The 23,015-nt window shown below is 40.0% G+C and overlaps 1 protein-coding gene across 1 annotated transcript in view; it reads left to right on the top strand.

Annotated features, from left to right (window-relative positions):
• The first annotated feature begins 5,448 nt into the window (after positions 1-5,448).
• The window catches only part of LOC139447095 (filamin-A-like), a 113,844-nt gene continuing 96,277 nt past the window's right edge, over positions 5,449-23,015 (top strand). The window contains exon 1 of the mRNA XM_071228256.1: positions 5,449-6,059. Coding sequence (XP_071084357.1) covers positions 5,723-6,059 — 337 coding nt within the window. The 5' untranslated portion in view covers positions 5,449-5,722. The remainder of the gene's footprint in view (positions 6,060-23,015) is intronic.

Below are 23,015 nucleotides of genomic sequence, written 5' to 3'. Positions count from 1 at the left end.
AGGACAAACCTAAGTGTATCCCTTGTGGTAAAAGGTTCACCGTTAAGCATATTTTGCTTGGCTGGGTGGACTTTGCAATTGCAAGGGATTCACATCATCAAATAGTAAATCTAATAGATGTTTTCCCATGTAAGCGGGCATATCATCTTTAGCTATTTTAAAGAAATTGGTCTGTATCATAAATTGTAAACATGTATGTGTATAACTAATTGCTTGTTATTAAATTCGGTGTGATGCTTTATCAACAGGGATTATTGAAGGCCCTGTCCAAGAGGTTAAAGTAAATATATCATCAATCAGTGTTTTAAGCCAACTCGCTGCGACGTTAATATTTACTGCCGAAATATGTGAAAAATGTGTTTATAAGCATAACTTTATATTCATGAGTCAGTTGTGACTTGTTCTCGGCACCATACTGTTGAAATAATGCCTATGCGACGTTAAAGTGTAAGTCACTCACTCACTCGAACCACCGACTTGCGTTCCCCAGGTAGACGCTTCTATCCATCGCACTTACACTGAGATTTCAGGAATAAGATGGCATGAGGACCTCCCCATGATATTTGCAAACGTTTGGCGAGACATTCTTCTATTTCAAAGCCTTTTTTTTTTAAAAAAGATTTTTGGATCACAATCAGTCAACATCCTGGGTTTATGTATCTACATTTGACGTGAAGCACTTTCCCAGATGGTTGGTCTTTGGTCCGTTATATGCTTTGTTCATTAATTTTACATATTATGTGTTCATTACTGATGTTCACTGTTCCACTCATACTATTTCCACAGCTATTTTGGAATCTGTTTCATGGGATAATCAAGACTGGTTCTATTGCATTGGAATTGTTACATATGTGTGTGTTTGTGTGAGTGTGTGTGTTGTTTCACGACAATTTCTATATTCCATCTATGTGATGGCGGTCTGTAGATAATCGAATCAGGATCAGACAAACTGATGATTGATATTATGAGCAACGTCGGGGTACAATAACACACATGAACGACGTCACCGAGACAGACCATCCAATCTACCCTGCTGCCTCGTACAACCCACATGCAGGGAATCCTGGGGGTCTATGTTTGGCGTCGGTGACGACCGAGACACCCGTCACCCTATTGACACCTTGGCATGTGTTAATATAGTGTGTTTTAAAGTGCTACTGTTACAATGCGAGACGTGATATTGTGAATTGCCTCTGATGGACACTCAGCATCGGCTAGACATGCACACGAGTTATGTTAGATACCACCTACGGCATCCGAAGCCAACTTTTACAGCCGCTTCATCCACTTTCACCATCATTTTACGTCCAACCCACCATTTATCACGTCAGGATTTACAGTTGTCAGGATTTACAGTTGTTATAGCAAAGGGTTCCACCTCTGTTTCTGACACACGGTGAACACTTGTGCCAGGATCCGCTAATACATTCAAATACCGTTGTGTCGAATTTTGATGTTTCGAATGTATGGTTGTATCGAAGTAAAAGCTAGATCCCTGCGTATTCCTTCCTTATTCATCAAATTTGCTTGTGTGTGGAGGTGAGGTGAGGTGAAATGGGGTTTAACGTCGCTGGGCAGAGTTACGTTCCTTGGGCACGCCAGAAACCTTAAATTGTGGGTTGAAATCCCGTTTCGCCCCGATTATGTCTCTAGGTTTGTCAGCACCATACACGTGCTCGTGGGTTTTACCGAAGTGGTAAACGTCTGAGACCTGCATCACGTCGGGCTTTCCTCCCACATGAAGCTGACCCGCCGTGATATAATTTGAATACTGTTAAAAACAGCGTTAATCCCAACTCACTCACTCACTCTTTGCTCCCAGTGGCAACACGCGGGGATATAACTAACATGTCAAACGCGGTGTAAAACGCAACTCACTTCATCTAAATACGACATACATGAAGATCGCCTTTACTTCACATACTTGAGTCTGCAGTGAATCAACCAACGCGGGTCCTGGCCAACGATGCTGAATAAGGTGGACTGAGGGGGTGTTGAAGGTTAAAAGTAGTTTATTCTGAAAAATTAGAAGGCATCTTTCAATCAATATTTAGTCGAGCGTGCAAGATTTTCCCTCCTCGGATGTGGCGTGACAAAATGTCACAAATACTTCGCATAGCACATAAACCTAGGAATATATTACTTAAATACACTATTCTAACACTGGATGTAACAATGAAATAATTTGGCGGCACACGATCCGTTTGATAAGTATGTCAGATAGTACAAATGTTATGTTTTTATGTCTTGCCTCGTTGAAGACGGCTGCTGCAATTCCCCTACCAAAAGTAGCCCCATTTAGCAATCTTGCATGCGCCTATCTCACTTAGTTAACCCTTGTGATGAGAGAATCACGATCATGCATGTCCTGCTTGACTGGTGATTTTTCCATCTCAAATATGTACAGGCATCGTCTGTTAGGATTCGTTTTACTAATACAGAATGAAAAACACTCATTTAATGCAAACAAATAAGAGTAAAATACGATACTATCTTTAAATTTCAAGATACTAAGTTGAAATTTCAAGAAACTAAGTGGAAATTTCAAGATATTAAGTTGAAATTTCAAGATACAGAAGTTGAAATTTCAAGATATTAAGTTGAAATTTCAAGATAAAAAGTTAACATACTAAGATGTAAAAATACGTTTGAAGTGAATAATCTTGAAATGTCAAGATCCTACGGAAGCCTTTAAGGATTGTATCAAGATAGTATCTTGAAATTTCAACTTAGTATCTTGAAATTTCAACTTAGCATCTTGAAACTTCAAGATAGTATCTTGAAAGTTCAACTTAGTATCTTGAAATTTCAAGATAGTATTTGAAAAAAACAAAAAAAACCAAATGGCCCTAAAAGGCTTCCGTACCTACAAATAATAAACAGTTACTTCAACTTGGATCAAACGTTATGACCGACGAATTCGGCAGTCTATTGGCAGAAGCACGGGAATATCTTTACCGATTTGTCAAAAGCCGTTCAGATAAACATAACGCGGCACATGTCGACGACCCGTCTCCAGCGGCGACCATTTTTCATCCAACTACTTGATAGGCATTCTAGAAGTTGGCAAGGAAAAGAGAAAACATACAACTCTGGATAATAAATAAATGCAATGAACCATAAGTTATTATCCATAAAGGTGTATGTTTTCTCATCCATCATCAGTCGGTGTAGTCAACACTAGCCACACGGAAACATCTCTCTGGGTCTCACTACCTCAACATTAATCAACGTCCTGTGCCCCCTCCCACAAAGCGATCGTAGCGCTAAGACGATCGTAACTCCTATACTTTAACATAGACTTACGACTGTCGTTGCGCTACGATCGCTTTGTGGAATAGGGCCAGGGCGCCGTTCCACAAAGCGATCTTAGCGCTACGACTATCGTAAGCCAGTGTTAAAGTATAGGAGTTACGATCACCTCAGCGCTAAGATGGCTTTGTGAACGTAATCACAACTGGATTTTCTAATACCTGGGTCTTAGAACTAATAGGACCTCCTTGGTAGAGACGGTCTAAATAGGACTCAAAGCAAATGCATCTATCATGTTCTTTTTTACATTTTGTCTTTCGTAGTTTCGTAAAAACAATAACTTTTCCAAGCGGATGTCTGCAATGTAGGAAGCGCTCGTATAATCACCTCTCTCATTCTGTTTCTGCATCTCGTTGCTATATCAGTTACAACTCTCTGTGTTACTTTCTGTATGTCTCCATCGACTGTGACACAGTGTACGTATGGCGCTATACGGTCTTTTACTGGTGTTACCATCTACATCTCTCCATTGACTGTGACAGTTATACGTCATCAACAATTTTAGTAATGTGTTTACATGTTTAATAGCATCGATTGTTTGTATTTACTTCGGCAAGTAGATACACTGTTTGGCTAACGACACATTGTATTGCTTATTCGCCAAGTGGCGTTCTGCTGTTAATCAATATACATTCTGTGTGTCCGACTGACAGGAAAGTGATAAATTCAGGACAATTTGGAGCATGATACTGGGAAAACTTCATTAACATGTAATTCCGTAAGTAAAAAGATGAAGAAATCTGTTCATTTTATAGATTATGGGACCAAAACATACTTTCATATCAAAGATAGAATATTATGTCAACAGTAAGAAATATAAACTATTCTCCTTCCACTACTACAACTACGACTGCAACTCCTATTACTATTACTCCTACTCCTACTACTGCTGCTGCTGCTGCTACTCTTACTAATTCTACTACCACTACTACAACTACTACTGCCATCCCCACTACTACAAAAACTACTTCTAATACTACCACAACGCTGATTTCTTTGCTTATATACTATCAGTGGTCCTGCCTCCATTTCACCTCACCACCCTAACGTCGCATGTTATGATGCATATCAATGTTACAGTTGATGATTACCCTAGCCACAGCGACAGAGGGCGGTCGGGTAGCCTAGTGGTTAAAGCGTTCGCTCGTCACGCCGAAGACCCGGGTTCGATTCCCGACATGGGTACTATGTGTGAAGCCCATTTTGGGTGTCCCCCGCTGCGATTTTGCTGTAATATTGCAAAAAGCGGCGTAAAACCATACTCACTCACTCATCCTAGCTACAGACTGAGACCTGCATCACTTCGGGCTTTCCTCCCACATTATGCTGACATGCTGCGATATAACTGGAATACTGTTAAAAGCGGCGTTAAACCCAACTCACTCACTCACTCACCTAGCTACAGGGTTACAATCAATGTCTATATTTCACATGAATATAACATTACAAGGTCTATACATTGGCTGACAATAAGCTTCAGATCGTGGAGGATAATCTTAAAAAGTTCAAAAACTAGTTTAAATAAAATCAGAAAAATACATCACAGAAAAAGTTCAATAAAGATTCACTTAACAATTCTGTTTTAAGTGAAGTGTTGAAAAGGGTCAGAAGGTCATTGTTGATACAGTGAAAGGTCACTCATTGTGGTCAGATGCGAATCACACGTCCTCACCATCACGGTCACTGGAAGTGACATGTCTTCCGAATACCACGAGAACTAAAGTTATACATTATGATTGTACCTTTTAATATAAAATCCTCAGAGACATATATAACTGTTTACCTCACGAGGGCCAACATATGCTAGACCCGGGACCTTACTTCCACTACGCCAAGTCATCAGTTGAGGTTACCAGTTACAAAACTTGTCCAGTGTACCTACATCCGAAATATCAGAATGAAACGGTTTAAATTAAGTGACGCACTAACGCGGACCGCGTAAATGACCATCGACACCACAACGAGCAATTCACCTGTCTACCTGTAATTTCACTAGAACACTGCCACTGAACAGCCAACATATAAACACTCGTCAGGTAAGTATGAGGACCAGGTGGTCGGCACTTGTCATGCTTGACGGGCGGAGAAGACAAACCGGTTCTGTGTACCGTGATTTGAATATGCAAAGCCAAGGAGTGCGAGGCGAGCTCGCTACCTGGATCAGGCCAACACCCTCGTACTAGACCAATAGTGGTCCATTCTTGCCGAGCGCCGAGTCAGTGCATTTGACGTTCAGGGTCGCCTGAAACACAACAAGCAAGCGGCCGGGTAACAAGGCGGATCGATAAATTGGCTCCAATTGAACTGTATTGATTCTGTACTTAATTTGATCCGACGGCTGTAGAGGTGTGAATGAACAGGGATACCCCCTGATAACTGGATATTTGTGAAGGAATTTACTATTACAACTATGAGCGAAGTTGATATCATCGGCAACCAGGCGAGATCCCGGGAGGGTCGGGGCTTGTCGGGGAGGGTCGGGGACAGCGACAAGTGGATCACTATACAAAAAAACACTTTCCAGAACTGGATAAACCTACAGCTTCACGGGTCTGGCCTGTCAGTGGACAATCTACAGGAGGACTTATGTGATGGTGTCAAGTTGTGTGTTCTCGTAGCATCTCTACAGCAGAAACCCAGCATCGGAAGAGTTATCAGGAAACCGAATAACCAACATCAGTACCTTGAAAATGTCACTCTCGCACTGAATGCCATAGCGGCCGACAATATACGACTTGTCAACATCGGTAAGCAAGCAGTCACACACCCCTACACTAGACCCACCTTTACCACGCTGGGTTTTGCTAGCCTTAAGCAAATGACACTTTCTGAACATGACTCCACAACCATCTATCACCTTTGACCTGATTAACATTTCTATTTCACCTATATCTTACTTAGTATGTTGTATATATATATATGTAGGTTAATGCTCGGCATTAATAACGATGTATGTCAATAGCCTGTTGTTTGTTTAATCAAGATGATTTGATATCATGCAGATGCATTTTGTATTTTGTATTTATTTATTATTTTTTTTTAGGGGGGGGAGGTGTCATTGGTGTTGATAACACCTTGCTTTTGACATATACAATAATTTTAAAATCTCATTTCAGTTACATCACTGAAACAGCTGTCTTGATCTGTACCATTAAACAAAACAGTGCTTCCTATATCAAAGAATGTGTTAGTTTGGAATCAGATTCATTATCTGATAGCTGTATGTTCATATACAATCACTTACATGACACTGTTTATGTTCTGGACAATCCCAAATGCCACACTCGCTAACCCACTGTATTTCATGGTTGACCAAGTGTGTTATTACTGATGGGTGATGACTTGTTGTGGTGGGGTTTGTGTGTTACATGGGACGGTCGACATGGTTAGGTTATTTTGACTTATGTCGATATCTCCATCATATCAAAATTAAGTTGAAATGATGGAACTATTTCATCAGCAACCATGATTACAAACCGTCTTTCTTGTATGATTCAACTTTCCCTTGTAGCATCAGTGAAGGCGATATGCCAGCATGCCGGTATATATAGAATATTCCACATACAGGTATATATACACTATCCAACATACTGGTATATGTCTTTAGTAGATTGAGGCTCATGACATGATGTCAGTCACTGGATTGTCTGGGCCAGACCGCCGTCATATAGCTGGAATATTGCTGAGAGTGGTGTCAAACAACAAACAAACACAACAGCCTACAACGTGATCTAGTAACATGTCATGGTTTCAAGGAGTAGCTGTTTCAGTTCATTCAGGTGTTACTCCCAGCGTGACTCCCACATTAAACATACCAGCACAATCAGACCTGCACCCAGTCCCACTTAAGGCCTACAGTTATTTATACACATGATACACTCCTGTGTTGGCTGCTGGTTTCATAAGTCAGCATTGGTGAGTAATCAGCAGGTTGTTTTCAGACAAAATGGAAAAGAAAAGGTTTTTCCTAAATCTCATTATGATTCAAATCAAAACGCCAACTATCATTTCTGTCTTGATTGTGTGAATGATTGTGTGAATATTTCATAGATCAAAGCCCAACACTGCTGGTCAATTTGACTGGTATTAAACAACAAACTCTACCTCACTCACTCACTCACTCACTCACTCACTCATGTGTCAACGCTGATAAGCATGTTCATGATAGAAAACACCCATCCTATGTCTCAATATGTCTCTTACATTCCAGTCTACTTATAACAGTGAAATCAGACTGGGTGTGGCTAATAGCTTGTGTGTGTGTGTGTGTGTGTGTGACTTTAGGGGCATGTCATTGTTGCTGTTGTCTCGACTGCTATAAACAAGTGACAAAACTTGTCAGTATCATCGCCCCGACACACCCTAGTTGACACAGGACATTGTGACTCCCCACCCTCAGCCCCGCCCCCACACCCTAGTTGACACAGGACATTGTGACTCCCCACCCTCAGCCCCGCCCCCACACCCTAGTTGACGCATTCATGAAGGACTATAGTCACATTTCGTTGTGGACAACCATGCTTACCATTAGGTAGATGGAAACGTTGTATCAGATTGTTTTGAGGACTAAGGGATGATAACAATTTATTTCTAACTTTGCAGCAAATGTATAATTAAGAAATGTATTGAAAAATTCTTGTACACCATCTTCAGGTCTTTTCACTTTTTCTTACGGTGGTCTGGTAGCCTAGTGGTCAAAGGGTCTCATCATGCTAAACACCTGTTTGATTCCCTTTTGAGCGTACAATGTGTGAAGCCCATTTCTGATGTCCCCCACCATGACATTACTGGAATATTGCTAAAAGCATCGTAAAACCATACTCACTCACTATTTTCAAATATTAATTCTATTTTAGCTAGTTCAACAACCACCAGACTAGCCATGCCTGTGTTAGGTAAATGTTTTCATGCTACCAGGGCAGATACAATTGTGGCCATGGTTGTGAACCGCTGGACCAGAAGGTGGTGTGTGTCAGTGTTGCTGTCACGCACGGCCATCACTCCCATCATGCTCTGTGAAATAGGTGACAGTTTTTTGTAGACAAGGTAAACACTGCTGATAGGACAAACAAGCTATAAATTTCAAAGTGACCTTTTGAGGAAATGTGAGGTTGACGAAAGTAAACACAAGTGTCTTTCCTGGTGTGCAGGTACCCCCATGTATTTACAGCACTCCATGATTCATGTCACAGTGAGGGCGGCGCCTCCTACTCTTCATCTCGCCTAGCGTGGGATTGGGGCCCGGGAGGATCTTCTCATCAACTACCATCAAGCCATATCATTAGGAGCTGATAGCGCAGGGGTTTATCTGGACATGATTAGGGGTCAATATTTGGTCCTAAGTCTGCAACTAATATCAATAAGAATTCCCAAATTAGAATAAAAGAGTGAGTGAGTGAGTTTGATTTTAGGCCGCTTTTAGCAATATTCCAGCAATATCACGGCGGGGGACGCCAGAAATGGGCTTCACACACTGTACCCATGTCGGGAATCGAACCCGGGTCTTCGGTGTGACGAGCGAATGCTTTAACCACTAGGCTACACGACCGCCCCAAATTAGAATAAAACATTTCCCACTTCATACTGTATGGTTATAAGAAGTATGATTGCTTTGTAAGGTGACATGTGTTTCCCTGATAAGAGCACCAATACAGGAAGAGGTTTTAATCCTGAGTTCAACATTGCTCACTTTAACCTTGAATGCAATAGTAAAATTCAATGTTAAAAATACTTCTGAAATTAGGAAAATAGGAACCTAAAAAAAAATCAAATTTTTAACAAAAGAACAATTTTTCCCCAAGTTCTCTGCCAAGGGCAATTAGTTTAGAATCATAGATAAAATTCCTGTAGTGCCTCTAGACTTCCCTTATGTTTGTATCAAATAGCAAATAAAGTAATAAGTTAAAACTGCCCGTGCAGTTTTTTAGGCCTCCCTGAAATTATTTGGTTTCAGGTATCGAGATCGACCCATTTTTTCACTTGTCACCTATCAAAGAAAATCCATGTCTGCCCCCAACAACTAACATTTCCAACTTTGGGTATCTGTGAACACACAGTGCCATTTAGAAAGTGGTCAAATGTAACAAATGTTATATGTGGGATAACACTTTCTGAGTAAAGTGCAAATCTTCGTTCTTTTTGGGATGTTTCCAGTCCTGTTCCGTCCGGAAAGTGTTATCCCAAATATAACATTTGTTACATTTGACCACTTTCTAAATGGCATTGTGTTCAAAGCTTACGGCTATGGGAGCCCTGCCAATTTACACTTGTCAGAGGGGTACTCAAAGTACGTGATCTAGACTACCAGTTGTCGGACTTTCATTATTGTGGAAGCCTCAGTGGCTGAGTGGGTTAGATCATTGACTTTGTGTGCTGGCGATTAGGTGCCCCACTTGTTTCTAGATAAATCTGTAGCTATACAATTTCAGGCTAATCCTATTATCATGATTATTGGTATTTATATTTGAACTATATATATATAGGTACAATGACATACAAGACCCATGAATGTTAATTGTTACATATATATGCATTAACATACAACATGTACAATGAAAGTTAATTGCTACACACATATTGGCATACAATAAGCGTTAGTTCAGGTGTGTGTGTGTGTAAGTGTGTGTGTGTATTTGTATGTGTATGTCTGTGTCTGTCTGTGTGTGTGTGTGTGTGTCTGTATGTGTATGTCTGTGTCTGTCTATGTGTGTGTGTGTATGTCTGTGTCTGTCTATGTCTGTGTGTGTGTGTCTGTCTATGTCTGTGTGTGTGTGTGTGTGTGTGTGTGTGTCTGTCTGTCTGTGTCTCTGTGTGTCTGTGTCTGTGTCTGTTTGTGTCTGTGTACGTCTGTGTGTTGGCTGCGACTGCACCCAGTGTCAGCTGTGTGGGATGGTTAAGCTAACAATACCTGTGCCACTACACGGCAGAGTGAAGGCAGGTCACGTCTCACAGACGCCTCATGAATAACAAACACTGTTATAACCATACTATTCATCATCCCACGTCTCTGCCAGCCAGGACAGATACAAGCACCACGCCATCATGTATTGAAATCTAGGTTGTGATATACACAGGCACTGCAAGGATATATGTAATGTATTGAAATCTAGGGTGTGATATACACAGGCACTGCCAGGATATATGTAATGTATTGAAATCGAGGCTATAAAATATACAGGCACTGCCAGGATATATGTCGTGTATTGAAATCTAGGGTGTGATATACACAGGCACTGCCAGGATATATGTAATGTATTGATATCTAGGCTATCATATACACAGGCTCTGTCAGGATAAATGTAATGTATTGAAATCTAAGCTATCATATATACAGGCACTGCCAGGATATATGTAATGTATTGAAATCTAGGGTGTGATATACACAGGCACGGCCAGGATATATGTAATATATTGAAATCTAGGGTGTGATATACACACGCTCTGTCAGGATATATGTAATGTATTGAAATCTAGGGTGTGATATATACTAGCACCATCAGACTATATGTCATGCATTAAATATAGGCTGTGATATAAACAAGCACCATCAACATATATGTTGTGTACTGAAATAATACTGTGTTATGCTTGGCTGGGACTAGACATGACTTTCACACCCTGGTGTTCTTTCAGTTATGAAAAGAGAACTGTTGACCCAAGAAATAAGTCAACGTGATCTGTGGTAGTCGGACACTATACAGTTGGTCTGATTTTGATCAAATATAGTCATTAAGATTGATTATTAATGTCTGAATGACAATTCCATATCATACATACACATAAGAATATACAGGAGTAGAAAGCATCATCTCACAATATAAGAATTTAAAAAATATTCAATAAATATTCAAATAATGTGGAGAGAACTCAGTTTTATGAGCTGTCCTACTTTAATATATTATATTGAACCCATTATTGATGTTTGAATTCTACTCCTGCAGAAGTATTTTACATACCTCACTTGACGTGACCATTTTAATAAAACAAACATGTAATATGTGCCTGTTGCCTTACAACTAATTTCAAGATGAGCTTAGTGACAAATTAGCACTGAACAAGAAGCTACATTGTGGCTAAGTGACAGACTGTCACATTCTCGCCTCACGATGACGAATTATCATAACCATTTTAAATAAATTTATTTTTTTCGTTTGTAGCATGGGTGAGAATGAATGTTAAAGAAACCATTGACAGCTATAGCTCAACTGTTTCATCTAGACAGCACAGATTAGGCAATATTAAGTTAATGATGAGATTGTCACTCCCTCTTGCCTTAATACATCCAATCTCACATCATTTATTGTCCCTAGGTACTACAGAATATCAACACCACTCCACGCCTCTGACTCTAACCATGTCAACGATTAGACACCATGTCCTCATGCTTTTAACTGTGATATAAATATAACAATTTCTGCCGCTCATGGTTTTCAAAGATTTAGAAAAATATGTAGTAATTAATGTTTCCTGGCTTAAGCCTGATAAAACGTTTTGTAAAGTGGTTATTGAACTATAACAGTGGAATCAAGGAGGGCGATGAGGAGAAACGATTGTGGGGTTGAATTAGGTCAAGTGTATCGTAGTGTTTGAGTATGTGTACCCTGTGTTGAAGTGCAGGGGAATTAACGAATGGGTGGATTGTGTTGGTTTATTGCATTGTCATAAATCAGTGTGAAGGGATCATAGTGTCAGGGCAGATTGTGCAGTAATTGCTTGTATCTGACACTAGAGTCAGAGCAGATTATGCAGTAATTGCCTGTATCTGACACTGGAGTCAGAGCAGATTGTACAGTAATTGCTTGTATCTGACACTGGAGTCAGAGCAGATTGTGCTGTAATTGCTTGTATCTGACACAGGAGTCAGAGCAGACTGTACAGTAATTGCTTGTATCTGACACTGGAGTCAGATCAGATTGTACAGTAATTGCTTGTATCTGACACTGGAGTCAGATCAGATTGTACAGTAATTGCTTGTATCTGACACTGGAGTCAGAGCAGATTGTACAGTAATTGCTTGTATCTGACGCTGGAGTCAGAGCAGACTGTACAGTAATTGCTTGTATCTGACACTGGAGTCAGAGCAGATTATGCAGTAATTGCCTGTATCTGACACTGGAGTCAGAGCAGATTGTGCAGTAATTGCTTGTATCTGACACTGGAGTCAGAGCAGATTGTACAGTAATTGCTTGTATCTGACTCTGGAGTCAGAGCAGATTATGCAGTAATTGCCTGTATCTGACACTGGAGTCAGAGCAGATTGTACAGTAATTGCTTGTATCTGACTCTGGAGTCAGAGCAGATTATGCAGTAATTGCCTGTATCTGACACTGGAGTCAGAGCAGATTGTGCAGTAATTGCTTGTATCTGACACTGGAGTCAGAGCAGATTGTACAGTAATTGCTTGTATCTGACACTGGAGTCAGAGCAGATTGTACAGTAATTGCTTGTATCTGACACTGGAGTCAGAGCAGATTGTACAGTAATTGCTTGTATCTGACTCTGGAGTCAGAGCAGATTATGTAGTAATTGCTTGTATCTGACACTGGAGTCAGAGCAGATTGTACAGTAATTGCTTGTATCTGACTCTGGAGTCAGAGCAGATTGTACAGTAATTGCTTGTATCTGACTCTGGAGTCAGAACAGATTGTGCAGTAATTGCTTGTATCTGACTCTGGAGTCAGAGCAGATTATGCAGTAATTGCTTGTATCTGACACAGGAGTCAGAGCAGATTGTACAGTAATTGCTTGTATCTGACACTGGAGTCAGAGCAGATTGTGCAGTAATTGCTTGTATCTGACACTGGAGTCAGAGCAGATTGTACAGTATTTGCTTGTATCTGACACTAGAGTCAGAGCAGACTGTACAGTAATTGCTTGTATCTGACACTGGAGTCAGAGCAGATTGTACAGTATTTGCTTGTATCTGACACTGGAGTCAGAGCAGATTGTACAGTAATTACTTGTATCTGACACTGGAGTCAGAGCAGATTGTGCAGTAATTGCTTGTATCTGACACTGGAGTCAGAGCAGATTGTGCAGTAATTGCTTGTATCTGACACAGGAGTCAGAGCAGATTGTACAGTAATTGCTTGTATCTGACCCTGAAGTCGCAGGTGTCAAGTGTAACAGTCCTCCTCTCCCGTGACATGTGAACCAGGGTGTGATGGAGGTGCTGACAGGGTATTGACAAGCGTAGACAGAGCTCCAGATAAGCTTTTGGTGTCGTGGGTATTTTACCCATGCATTTTAAAATCATTGGGTATCAGTAATTCAATCTGCGTATTCAAATTTCTGTTACCCACTAGTTTTTACAGATGTGGGTATTTAAGTTAAAAATTTAAAAACACTATTCATCTAGTCCCTGCAAACTGGTGTCGTGTGGGTTTGAGAGCTTTATAGGACTCAAAAATACCACGATACTTCCACAAGAAAGTGTGATGGCAAATGATCATGATGTAACTGTCATCGTGGAGTTTGGCAAGGTTGACGGAATGCCCGTTTATAATTCAAAATAAGTTGCTGATTTGCTAATCGAATACGCAGGGTTACTTCACAATATTTTGATGATACGCACAAGTTTTATTTTTGTAGCGTATCTGTAATGTTCGTTGCGTATTTGATACGCTTGGATTATATTTTACTGCGTATTTCTGCATTTCTGATGCGTATTTCACGCAGATACGCAGCTTATCTGGAGCTCTGGTAGATTACACTGATCCAGAAAGGCATGCACCACAGTGGGAGGGCCTGTCATAGCCTCACCTTGATGTCTAAATGTTATGATAGATGGGCTATTGCTAGAAGATGAAACTGTGCAATTAATTAATGGCATTGTCAGAAGTTTTAAAAATGTCCCAGGAATGTGTAATTGATGGCTTTTATAAAAGTTGTTTAAATATGGCACAAGAATATTTAATTGATGGCATTGATAAAAGACGTATATCTATAATAATATGATTGCCTACTGATAATTCAGCTGGTGCTGTAATTGTTACAGATCATTTCAATCATTGTAGCTTGTTTATTTAGGAGACCCCTAGGCTGTGAAAAATGTACAACAGGTATTAGAATTAATAGGGTATGATTGTAAGCAGGATATATGAGTTGATTACTTCCATTAACTTGTTGAATGACAAATTCCATGACTTGCTGGTTTGAGGAAAGCCATTTCAAGTTGCCATTAGTGTATTAGCTGAACATGGGAGATGCAGAGTCCATCCCAGAAACATAAAGTGCCATGCATATAGAGGCATGTTCCTTTTGATCCCGTGTACAGGAATCTTGTGAGAGGACATGCAAGGGAAATGCTTCAGAGCTGGAATGAAACATCTGTTATGGCTCAACAAACTTATTCAGGAAGAATTCTGTGAGCTGTTATGAGATGATATTGTACAAGGCGACTAAATGGAAACAGTGGTCTGGCTTGTTGACTTGGTTGGTTGCATGTCATTTTACCTGACGACATGGAACGTTGCTCATAATATCAACCACTGGTTTATCAGTTGCTGTCAAATAGCTGGAATATTGCACATTGAAACATTATAAGTACTGTATGTCAGATGAAGTCTACATGATTTGCCTGACGTTTGTTTGTTGTTAACACCACACTCTGCAATATTCCAGCTATATGATGACGGTCTGTAAATTATCGAGTCTGTACTACAATCCAGTGATTGATATCATTAGCATTGATCCACGCAATTGGGAATGATGACATCATCAACCAAGTCTGACCGCCTGATCCTGGTCGTCGCCTCTTATGACAAGCATGGGTTCCTGAAGATGAATTCTATCCCAGATCTTCACTGGTTCTAGTTGTGATATCTATTCAATCACAGACAGAACATTCATTTTAGGTGGACCTTTGAAGATTCCGGGGTAGAATTGGTCTTCAGCAACCCATGCTTGCCGTAAAGGGCGACTATGCTTGTCGTAAAAGGTGACTAACAGGATCGGGTGGTCAGGCTCGCTGACTTGGTTGATGCATGTCATCGATCCCAAATGCATGGATCGATGCTCATGATATCAATCACTGGATTGTCTGGTCCAGACTCGATTATTTACAGACCGCCGTCATATAGCTGGAATATTGCTGAGTGCGGCGTTAAACAACAAACCAACAACAACATTTTAGGTGTTATCTGAAACCATCACTACTGGATTGTTGTTGTGTCATATTTGTGATTGTTCGCTTGGAAGAGGTTTTCATATAGGCTTTTACACTTGTATTCCTGTTAACCAATTCCATTTCTTTTAGAAATAAAATTTACTATTTTTTAAACACAACCACACTACTTCTCTCAGTGGCAAGACACTGAAAACAGCATTATTCTGAAGTTATTGATCTTGACTGTGGCTATGAATGTGTGAGTGTAGTTGTATCAGAACTGACACCAGCATAATTGATGAAATCTGGCAAGTAGACAGCTGTTACCAGGTTATGATAGACTGTTTTAGAATGCGGAATTTTCTGATTATGATGTTTGTAGTCTTCTTAAGCATTGTGTTAAGTTAAGCCAACATGCATAGCTGTCCCAAGTGGTTTGACTCGTGCACTCATACCTCCTGAGTCAGTGGTATGCAGGGTATGCCATGCATGTTCCCTATATCGGGTGATACATCATATAGCAGGGTGATATATCAGTCATATCTACCAGGGAACACTGAAGACTGTTGCACATGTTTGAATACAAGTCTCTATTGATCATGGCTACACTCTTTTCATTGTTGTACACTGTATTTCACAACAATTGATAAAAATGTCTCCCCAAGATAGTGTTTTCTTTCATTCCTGAAGTCTATCAATGAAAACAACTTAAGGTGAGACCCAAAAGAGTGTTTTTTTATTTGTGGAATTGCACATTAGACCAGATATTTGAAATATATATCGTGTGTGTACACAAAAAGATCATATAGCTGAAATACGATCAAATTGAAACACAAAATTACTTGAGGATGTCGAAAATCAGGACTAATCTCGTGGGGAAAATGACAACCTGCATCCTGTTGAATGTTTTCGGAGTACAGGGGCTGACATCGTAGTGTAATGTGGGTACTTGATAGATGTTCCGGCAAGCTGGGAGCAATGGACATGATATGTAACACCATGAATAGTTCATTATTTACCACAAATAGGTTTCACTGCCTAGCAACTTCCAGACAACTGGATTTCAAATTTGAACAAGATTATATTTCAATAGTGAACTTGACCTTAGGTGTTTTAGTGAACATTTTGTCGGTTGTGGAACCATATATTCTTATCAAAGCATATAGAAAAGACTCCCTAGAACATTAAACATGTATCGTGTGTATGTTTGTATGAATTCAGACTTGTGTACATGGTGTATCATGCTTATTGTCTTATTGTATACTCTGTAATCAACACACTTCCACACCGAAGTACTCTACTGTTGTGATTCAACACGTCCGTCAGTGTCCAGTACTGGCTGTGTCCATCTGGTGGTCAGCGAGTCTCACCAGACTGTCATTGTTGACACTGAGCCCTGGAATGTGCGGCTGGCCACGTGTCACAGTGACAAGTCTCTCTCCAGGCATCAGTGACCATGGCTGCTTCATGGACTGTCCCCCACAGTCCTCGCTTCTTCCTCATTGAAAAACGTCAATAATGTTCTTTCTTTGCACCTTATTTTGACTTGTACCACTATAAACAACAGGTAGTACCACTATAAACAACAAATATTACCACTACATACAACATTTTGTACCACTACTAACAGCAATTATAACCACTATAAACAACAGGCAGTACCACTATAAACAACAATTATTACCACTATAAACAACAGGTAGTACCACTATAAACAACAGGCAGTACCACTATAAACAACAATTATTACCACTATAAACAACAATCATTACCGCTATAAACAACAGGTAGTACCACTATAAACAACAATTATTACCACTATAAACAACAGGTAGTACCACTATAAACAACAATTATTACCGCTGTAAACAACAGGCAGTACCACTAAAAACAACAGGTAGTACCACTATAAACAACAGGTAGTACCACTATAAACATCAGGTAGTACCACTAAAAACAACAGGCAGTACCACTATAAACAACAGGTAGTACCACTATAAACATCAGGTAGTACCACCATAAACAACAATTATTACCGCTATAAACAACAGGCAGTACCACTATAAACAACAGGCAGCACCACCATAAACAACAGGCAGTACCACTATAAACAACAGGTAGTATTAATATAAAGAACAAGTTGTTCTGACATAAACAAGTAGTACTAGAATAAAGAACATGTAGTATTACTGTTATAAAGGTTATTACTTGCACAATGTTGTTCGTGGCCATGCAGATAAAAGATGTGAAACAGTTGATATAAATTTTTTAGTATCAATCCATTCATTCGTTATAGTATCTAGCAAAGTCACTGACCAAGGAAATGAACTATCGATCATGACACCTCCAGCTGCAGGCTCGGCACTGCCTAGTTCAGGGAAGTCTTCTCATTTTTGGTCCTGGAGATTCTATAACATAAGCAGAGTCTACTTGTGCACCGGTCCAGTTACCTGTAGATTGGGGAAATGAAATATCTTTAAAACAACTGTAGTCTAACGTGTGAATAGTTTATGAAAATCCTTTTTTATACCAAATAATGTTTTTTTCCTAATTTGACTGCCGCTGGCACTTCGTCTGAGTTTGACATCGTAGATAAATAGTGGGAAGGAAGTATGCTTCGGGACAGAACTATTAATATTTGCTTGAGTAAATATGTACCTGTCATGAAACCTTATTAACTTGCATGTCAGCATTTGTTGTACTCTGCAGACATGACATTAAACATGATATTCTTATCAGTATTGGTTGGGAAATGGTATTCCAGGAATTAAATGAACCAGCCCATCAGCAGCGTGAGTTTAGTGGACCATTCCTGGTGATTCAATCTGGAGGTAAAAACTACAAGTCGTACAGTTTTTACAGGCTGAGATTAGTGGCTGTTTTCTACCTTGAAAGTTATTGAATAGCTGGCAGGTATCTGATTTTCTGATAAGCTTCAGTTGTGAAACTGTAGATTCGGAATGACATGCTCCATTTGTCTGCCATTGAATGAGACTGCACCTAAATACCACCCTCCCTAAACACATTGCCCCAGAACTTCTGGCAGCCAAGGCAGTGAACACCTTGTCTTGTGTATCAAATTATCATCATTAGTTGCATTGAGTGCAGAATTTCTGCTTCCATTTCCATCATTTGGTTGTGATGTGGATGTACCACAGCTATTTTTGAGGATAAACAGTTGCTGAAACTGAAGTGGGTTCAGTCATTGGGGATGTTTGCACAGGAGATATACACTCAGTCTGTTAGCCCTGCTCTTATGTTGTTTTATTGGGACTTAAATCAGGTGTGCACATCAAGTGTGAAAATTAATTTGATTGAGAAACCTCTGGCATTGTTTTATGAAAGGTTGAAAAAGAAATAAATTTATTATTATGAATGATGGACGACTAAAGCTGAACAGGATCATGGAATGAAAAACAGTGATATGGTACATGTATCCTAACGCTTCTTTAAAACACAAACGTTTTGACACATATGGAAATGTTTGACACGTTCATAGAGAATGCTTTCATTATATAAATAAGAAAGGATTTATGATATTTTGATCCCCTATTCTAAACATGGAGACTGGTCAACATGGGAACAGTTTGATGGATGTTATGTGATCAAAATCTCCCCTGACTTTGGATGCTCCCCACCAAGCAGTCTTTGGGTAATGACTATTGGGACTACATCTGTTCTGTTAGGAGTATCCTTACATTGCTTCTGTCAGGACAGGAGCCAGGGGCTGATCTGACAACTACCCTGTCTGGAGAAGATTTAACAGTTTATTACAGTGCTTCTGTCAGGACAGGAGCCAGGGGCTGATCTGACAACTACCCTGTCTGGAGAAGATTTAACAGTTTATTACAGTGCTTCTGTCAGGACAGGAGCCAGGGGCTGATCCGAACAAGATGTAACAGTTTATTATACGGAGTATTAGCTTGAATGCATACAGGTTAAGTAGCCCATTACCAGTGACAACGAGGGCTTTGTTTAGAAATGTGCCCAAGGGGCCATGTTGTCCTGAATAGGGTCATATGTTTCTACATGGGTCAGTGGCTAGTGCCCCCGGCAGTCTGAAGCACTGTTATTACTTCATTGTAGGCAACTATCTGTTTCAGCCTCTGTTTGATGGGCGTTTTAGGTGTCATTCCCCTACGTCCGGTCAGAATGTCCGCCCGGAGAGCGGAAGGTCCGGGGTTCGATCCCCGGCCGTGTCATACCAAAAGACGTTAAAAGATGGTACTTGTTCTTACCCTGTCTTTCGCTCAGCATTAAGGGTCTAAAACAAGGACTGGTTGGCTCGGAGTCAGTATACAGTGTCTGAATGGGGTATTCATGTTAAACTGCGGCATGGTATCTCAGTGACCTAGCACTATAAATCGGAATCAGTCTGGACTAGTACAAGCAGCGTGCATGCACGTCGCTATAATAATGCAATAATCTTGGACGCGACGTTACACTCAATTTCCCCTCACCGTCCTGTCTATGTGAGGGTACACTGTGACTGTGGGTGTTGGACGTTGTGACGTATTCCTGCTTGATTAATGTGTGACCTATAAATGTCCCTGGCATCACAGGATATGATGGATGGGCAGGGTGGAAATATGTGGTATTCCAGTGGAAGATCTAGGATTTGTATAAACATGATAAGGGTGTGGGATGAACACAACTCAAGTAAGGAAGTGACATTCCAGTGGAAGATCTAGGATTTGTATAAACATGATAAGGGTGTGGGATGAACACAACTCAAGTAAGGAAGTGACATTCCAGTGGAAGATCTAGGATTTGTATAAACATGATAAGGGTGTGGGATGAACACAACTCAAGTAAGGAAGTGACATTCCAGTGGAAGATCTAGGATTTGTATAAACATGATAAGGGTGTGGGATGAACACAACTCAAGTAAGGAAGTGACATTCCAGTGGAAGATCTAGGATTTGTATAAACATGATAAGGGTGTGGGATGAACACAACTCAAGTAAGGAAGTGACATTCCAGTGGAAGATCTAGGATTTGTATAAACATGATAAGGGTGTGGGATGAACACAACTCAAGTAAGGAAGTGACATTCCAGTGGAAGATCTAGGATTTGTATAAACATGATAAGGGTGTGGGATGAACACAACTCAAGTAAGGAAGTGACATTCCAGTGGAAGATCTAGGATTTGTATAAACATGATAAGGGTGTGGGATGAACACAACTCAAGTAAGGAAGTGACATTCCAGTGGAAGATCTAGGATTTGTATAAACATGATAAGGGTGTGGGATGAACACAACTCAAGTAAGGAAGTGACATTCCAGTGGAAGATCTAGGATTTGTATAAACATGATAAGGGTGTGGGATGAACACAACTCAAGTAAGGAAGTGACATTCCAGTGGAAGATCTAGGATTTGTATAAACATGATAAGGGTGTGGGATGAACACAACTCAAGTAAGGAAGTGACATTCCAGTGGAAGATCTAGGATTTGTATAAACATGATAAGGGTGTGGGATGAACACAACTCAAGTAAGGAAGTGACATTCCAGTGGAAGATCTAGGATTTGTATAAACATGATAAGGGTGTGGGATGAACACAACTCAAGTAAGGAAGTGACATTCCAGTGGAAGATCTAGGATTTGTATAAACATGATAAGGGTGTGGGATGAACACAACTCAAGTAAGGAAGTGACATTCCAGTGGAAGATCTAGGATTTGTATAAACATGATAAGGGTGTGGGATGAACACAACTCAAGTAAGGAAGTGACATTCCAGTGGAAGATCTAGGATTTGTATAAACATGATAAGGGTGTGGGATGAACACAACTCAAGTAAGGAAGTGACATTCCAGTGGAAGATCTAGGATTTGTATAAACATGATAAGGGTGTGGGATGAACACAACTCAAGTAAGGAAGTGACATTCCAGTGGAAGATCTAGGATTTGTATAAACATGATAAGGGTGTGGGATGAACACAACTCAAGTAAGGAAGTGACATTCCAGTGGAAGATCTAGGATTTGTATAAACATGATAAGGGTGTGGGATGAACACAACTCAAGTAAGGAAGTGACATTCCAGTGGAAGATCTAGGATTTGTATAAACATGATAAGGGTGTGGGATGAACACAACTCAAGTAAGGAAGTGACATTCCAGTGGAAGATCTAGGATTTGTATAAACATGATAAGGGTGTGGGATGAACACAACTCAAGTAAGGAAGTGACATTCCAGTGGAAGATCTAGGATTTGTATAAACATGATAAGGGTGTGGGATGAACACAACTCAAGTAAGGAAGTGACATTCCAGTGGAAGATCTAGGATTTGTATAAACATGATAAGGGTGTGGGATGAACACAACTCAAGTAAGGAAGTGACATTCCAGTGGAAGATCTAGGATTTGTATAAACATGATAAGGGTGTGGGATGAACACAACTCAAGTAAGGAAGTGACATTCCAGTGGAAGATCTAGGATTTGTATAAACATGATAAGGGTGTGGGATGAACACAACTCAAGTAAGGAAGTGACATTCCAGTGGAAGATCTAGGATTTGTATAAACATGATAAGGGTGTGGGATGAACACAACTCAAGTAAGGAAGTGACATTCCAGTGGAAGATCTAGGATTTGTATAAACATGATAAGGGTGTGGGATGAACACAACTCAAGTAAGGAAGTGACATTCCAGTGGAAGATCTAGGATTTGTATAAACATGATAAGGGTGTGGGATGAACACAACTCAAGTAAGGAAGTGACATTCCAGTGGAAGATCTAGGATTTGTATAAACATGATAAGGGTGTGGGATGAACACAACTCAAGTAAGGAAGTGACATTCCAGTGGAAGATCTAGGATTTGTATAAACATGATAAGGGTGTGGGATGAACACAACTCAAGTAAGGAAGTGACATTCCAGTGGAAGATCTAGGATTTGTATAAACATGATAAGGGTGTGGGATGAACACAACTCAAGTAAGGAAGTGACATTCCAGTGGAAGATCTAGGATTTGTATAAACATGATAAGGGTGTGGGATGAACACAACTCAAGTAAGGAAGTGAACAAATACCCATCGGGGGTGACATGGAAGGTGTCATGACTCACTCCAGTATGGCCGTCATGCATGGCATGACACTGCACAACACTGGAATAATGCTGATGTGGCTAAAACTTTTTTTAGGTTTTACTTCTCCAGGCTGTCCAAGGATTAGGATATTACAGTGCTAAGTCTTGTAGTGTCTGATTTATCATCACAAGTTAGCATATTGCTACTATTATTAAAAAATACATATATATTTTATATGAATATGATGAAAAGATAAAAAGATGAAATAATTAGATTTTGTAATTTTCAATATCATTCTGAATTATGATGATGATGGTGATGACATGATGATGATGATGATGATGGTGATGATGATGATATTCAACAACATGCTGAATCATGATTATGATGATGATAATGATGATCATGATGATAACGGCGATGTTGATAGTTTTAATGATGTAGGTGATTGGCAACTTTATGTTTGAGATAATCTGAAGTTGTCAATGTGAATCACTTTCGAAGAAAGAATGTACTTCTTTAATTTCATTGAAACTTTTATACCCCAACTATTTACATTTGCACA

Source organism: Haliotis cracherodii, unplaced genomic scaffold (assembly GCF_022045235.1).
Source record: "Haliotis cracherodii isolate W230 unplaced genomic scaffold, xgHalCrac1.p SCAF_7, whole genome shotgun sequence".
Taxonomy (NCBI): domain Eukaryota; kingdom Metazoa; phylum Mollusca; class Gastropoda; order Lepetellida; family Haliotidae; genus Haliotis; species Haliotis cracherodii.
Note: the sequence above shows the minus strand (reverse complement) of the source record. Positions and strands in the feature narration are given on the sequence as shown.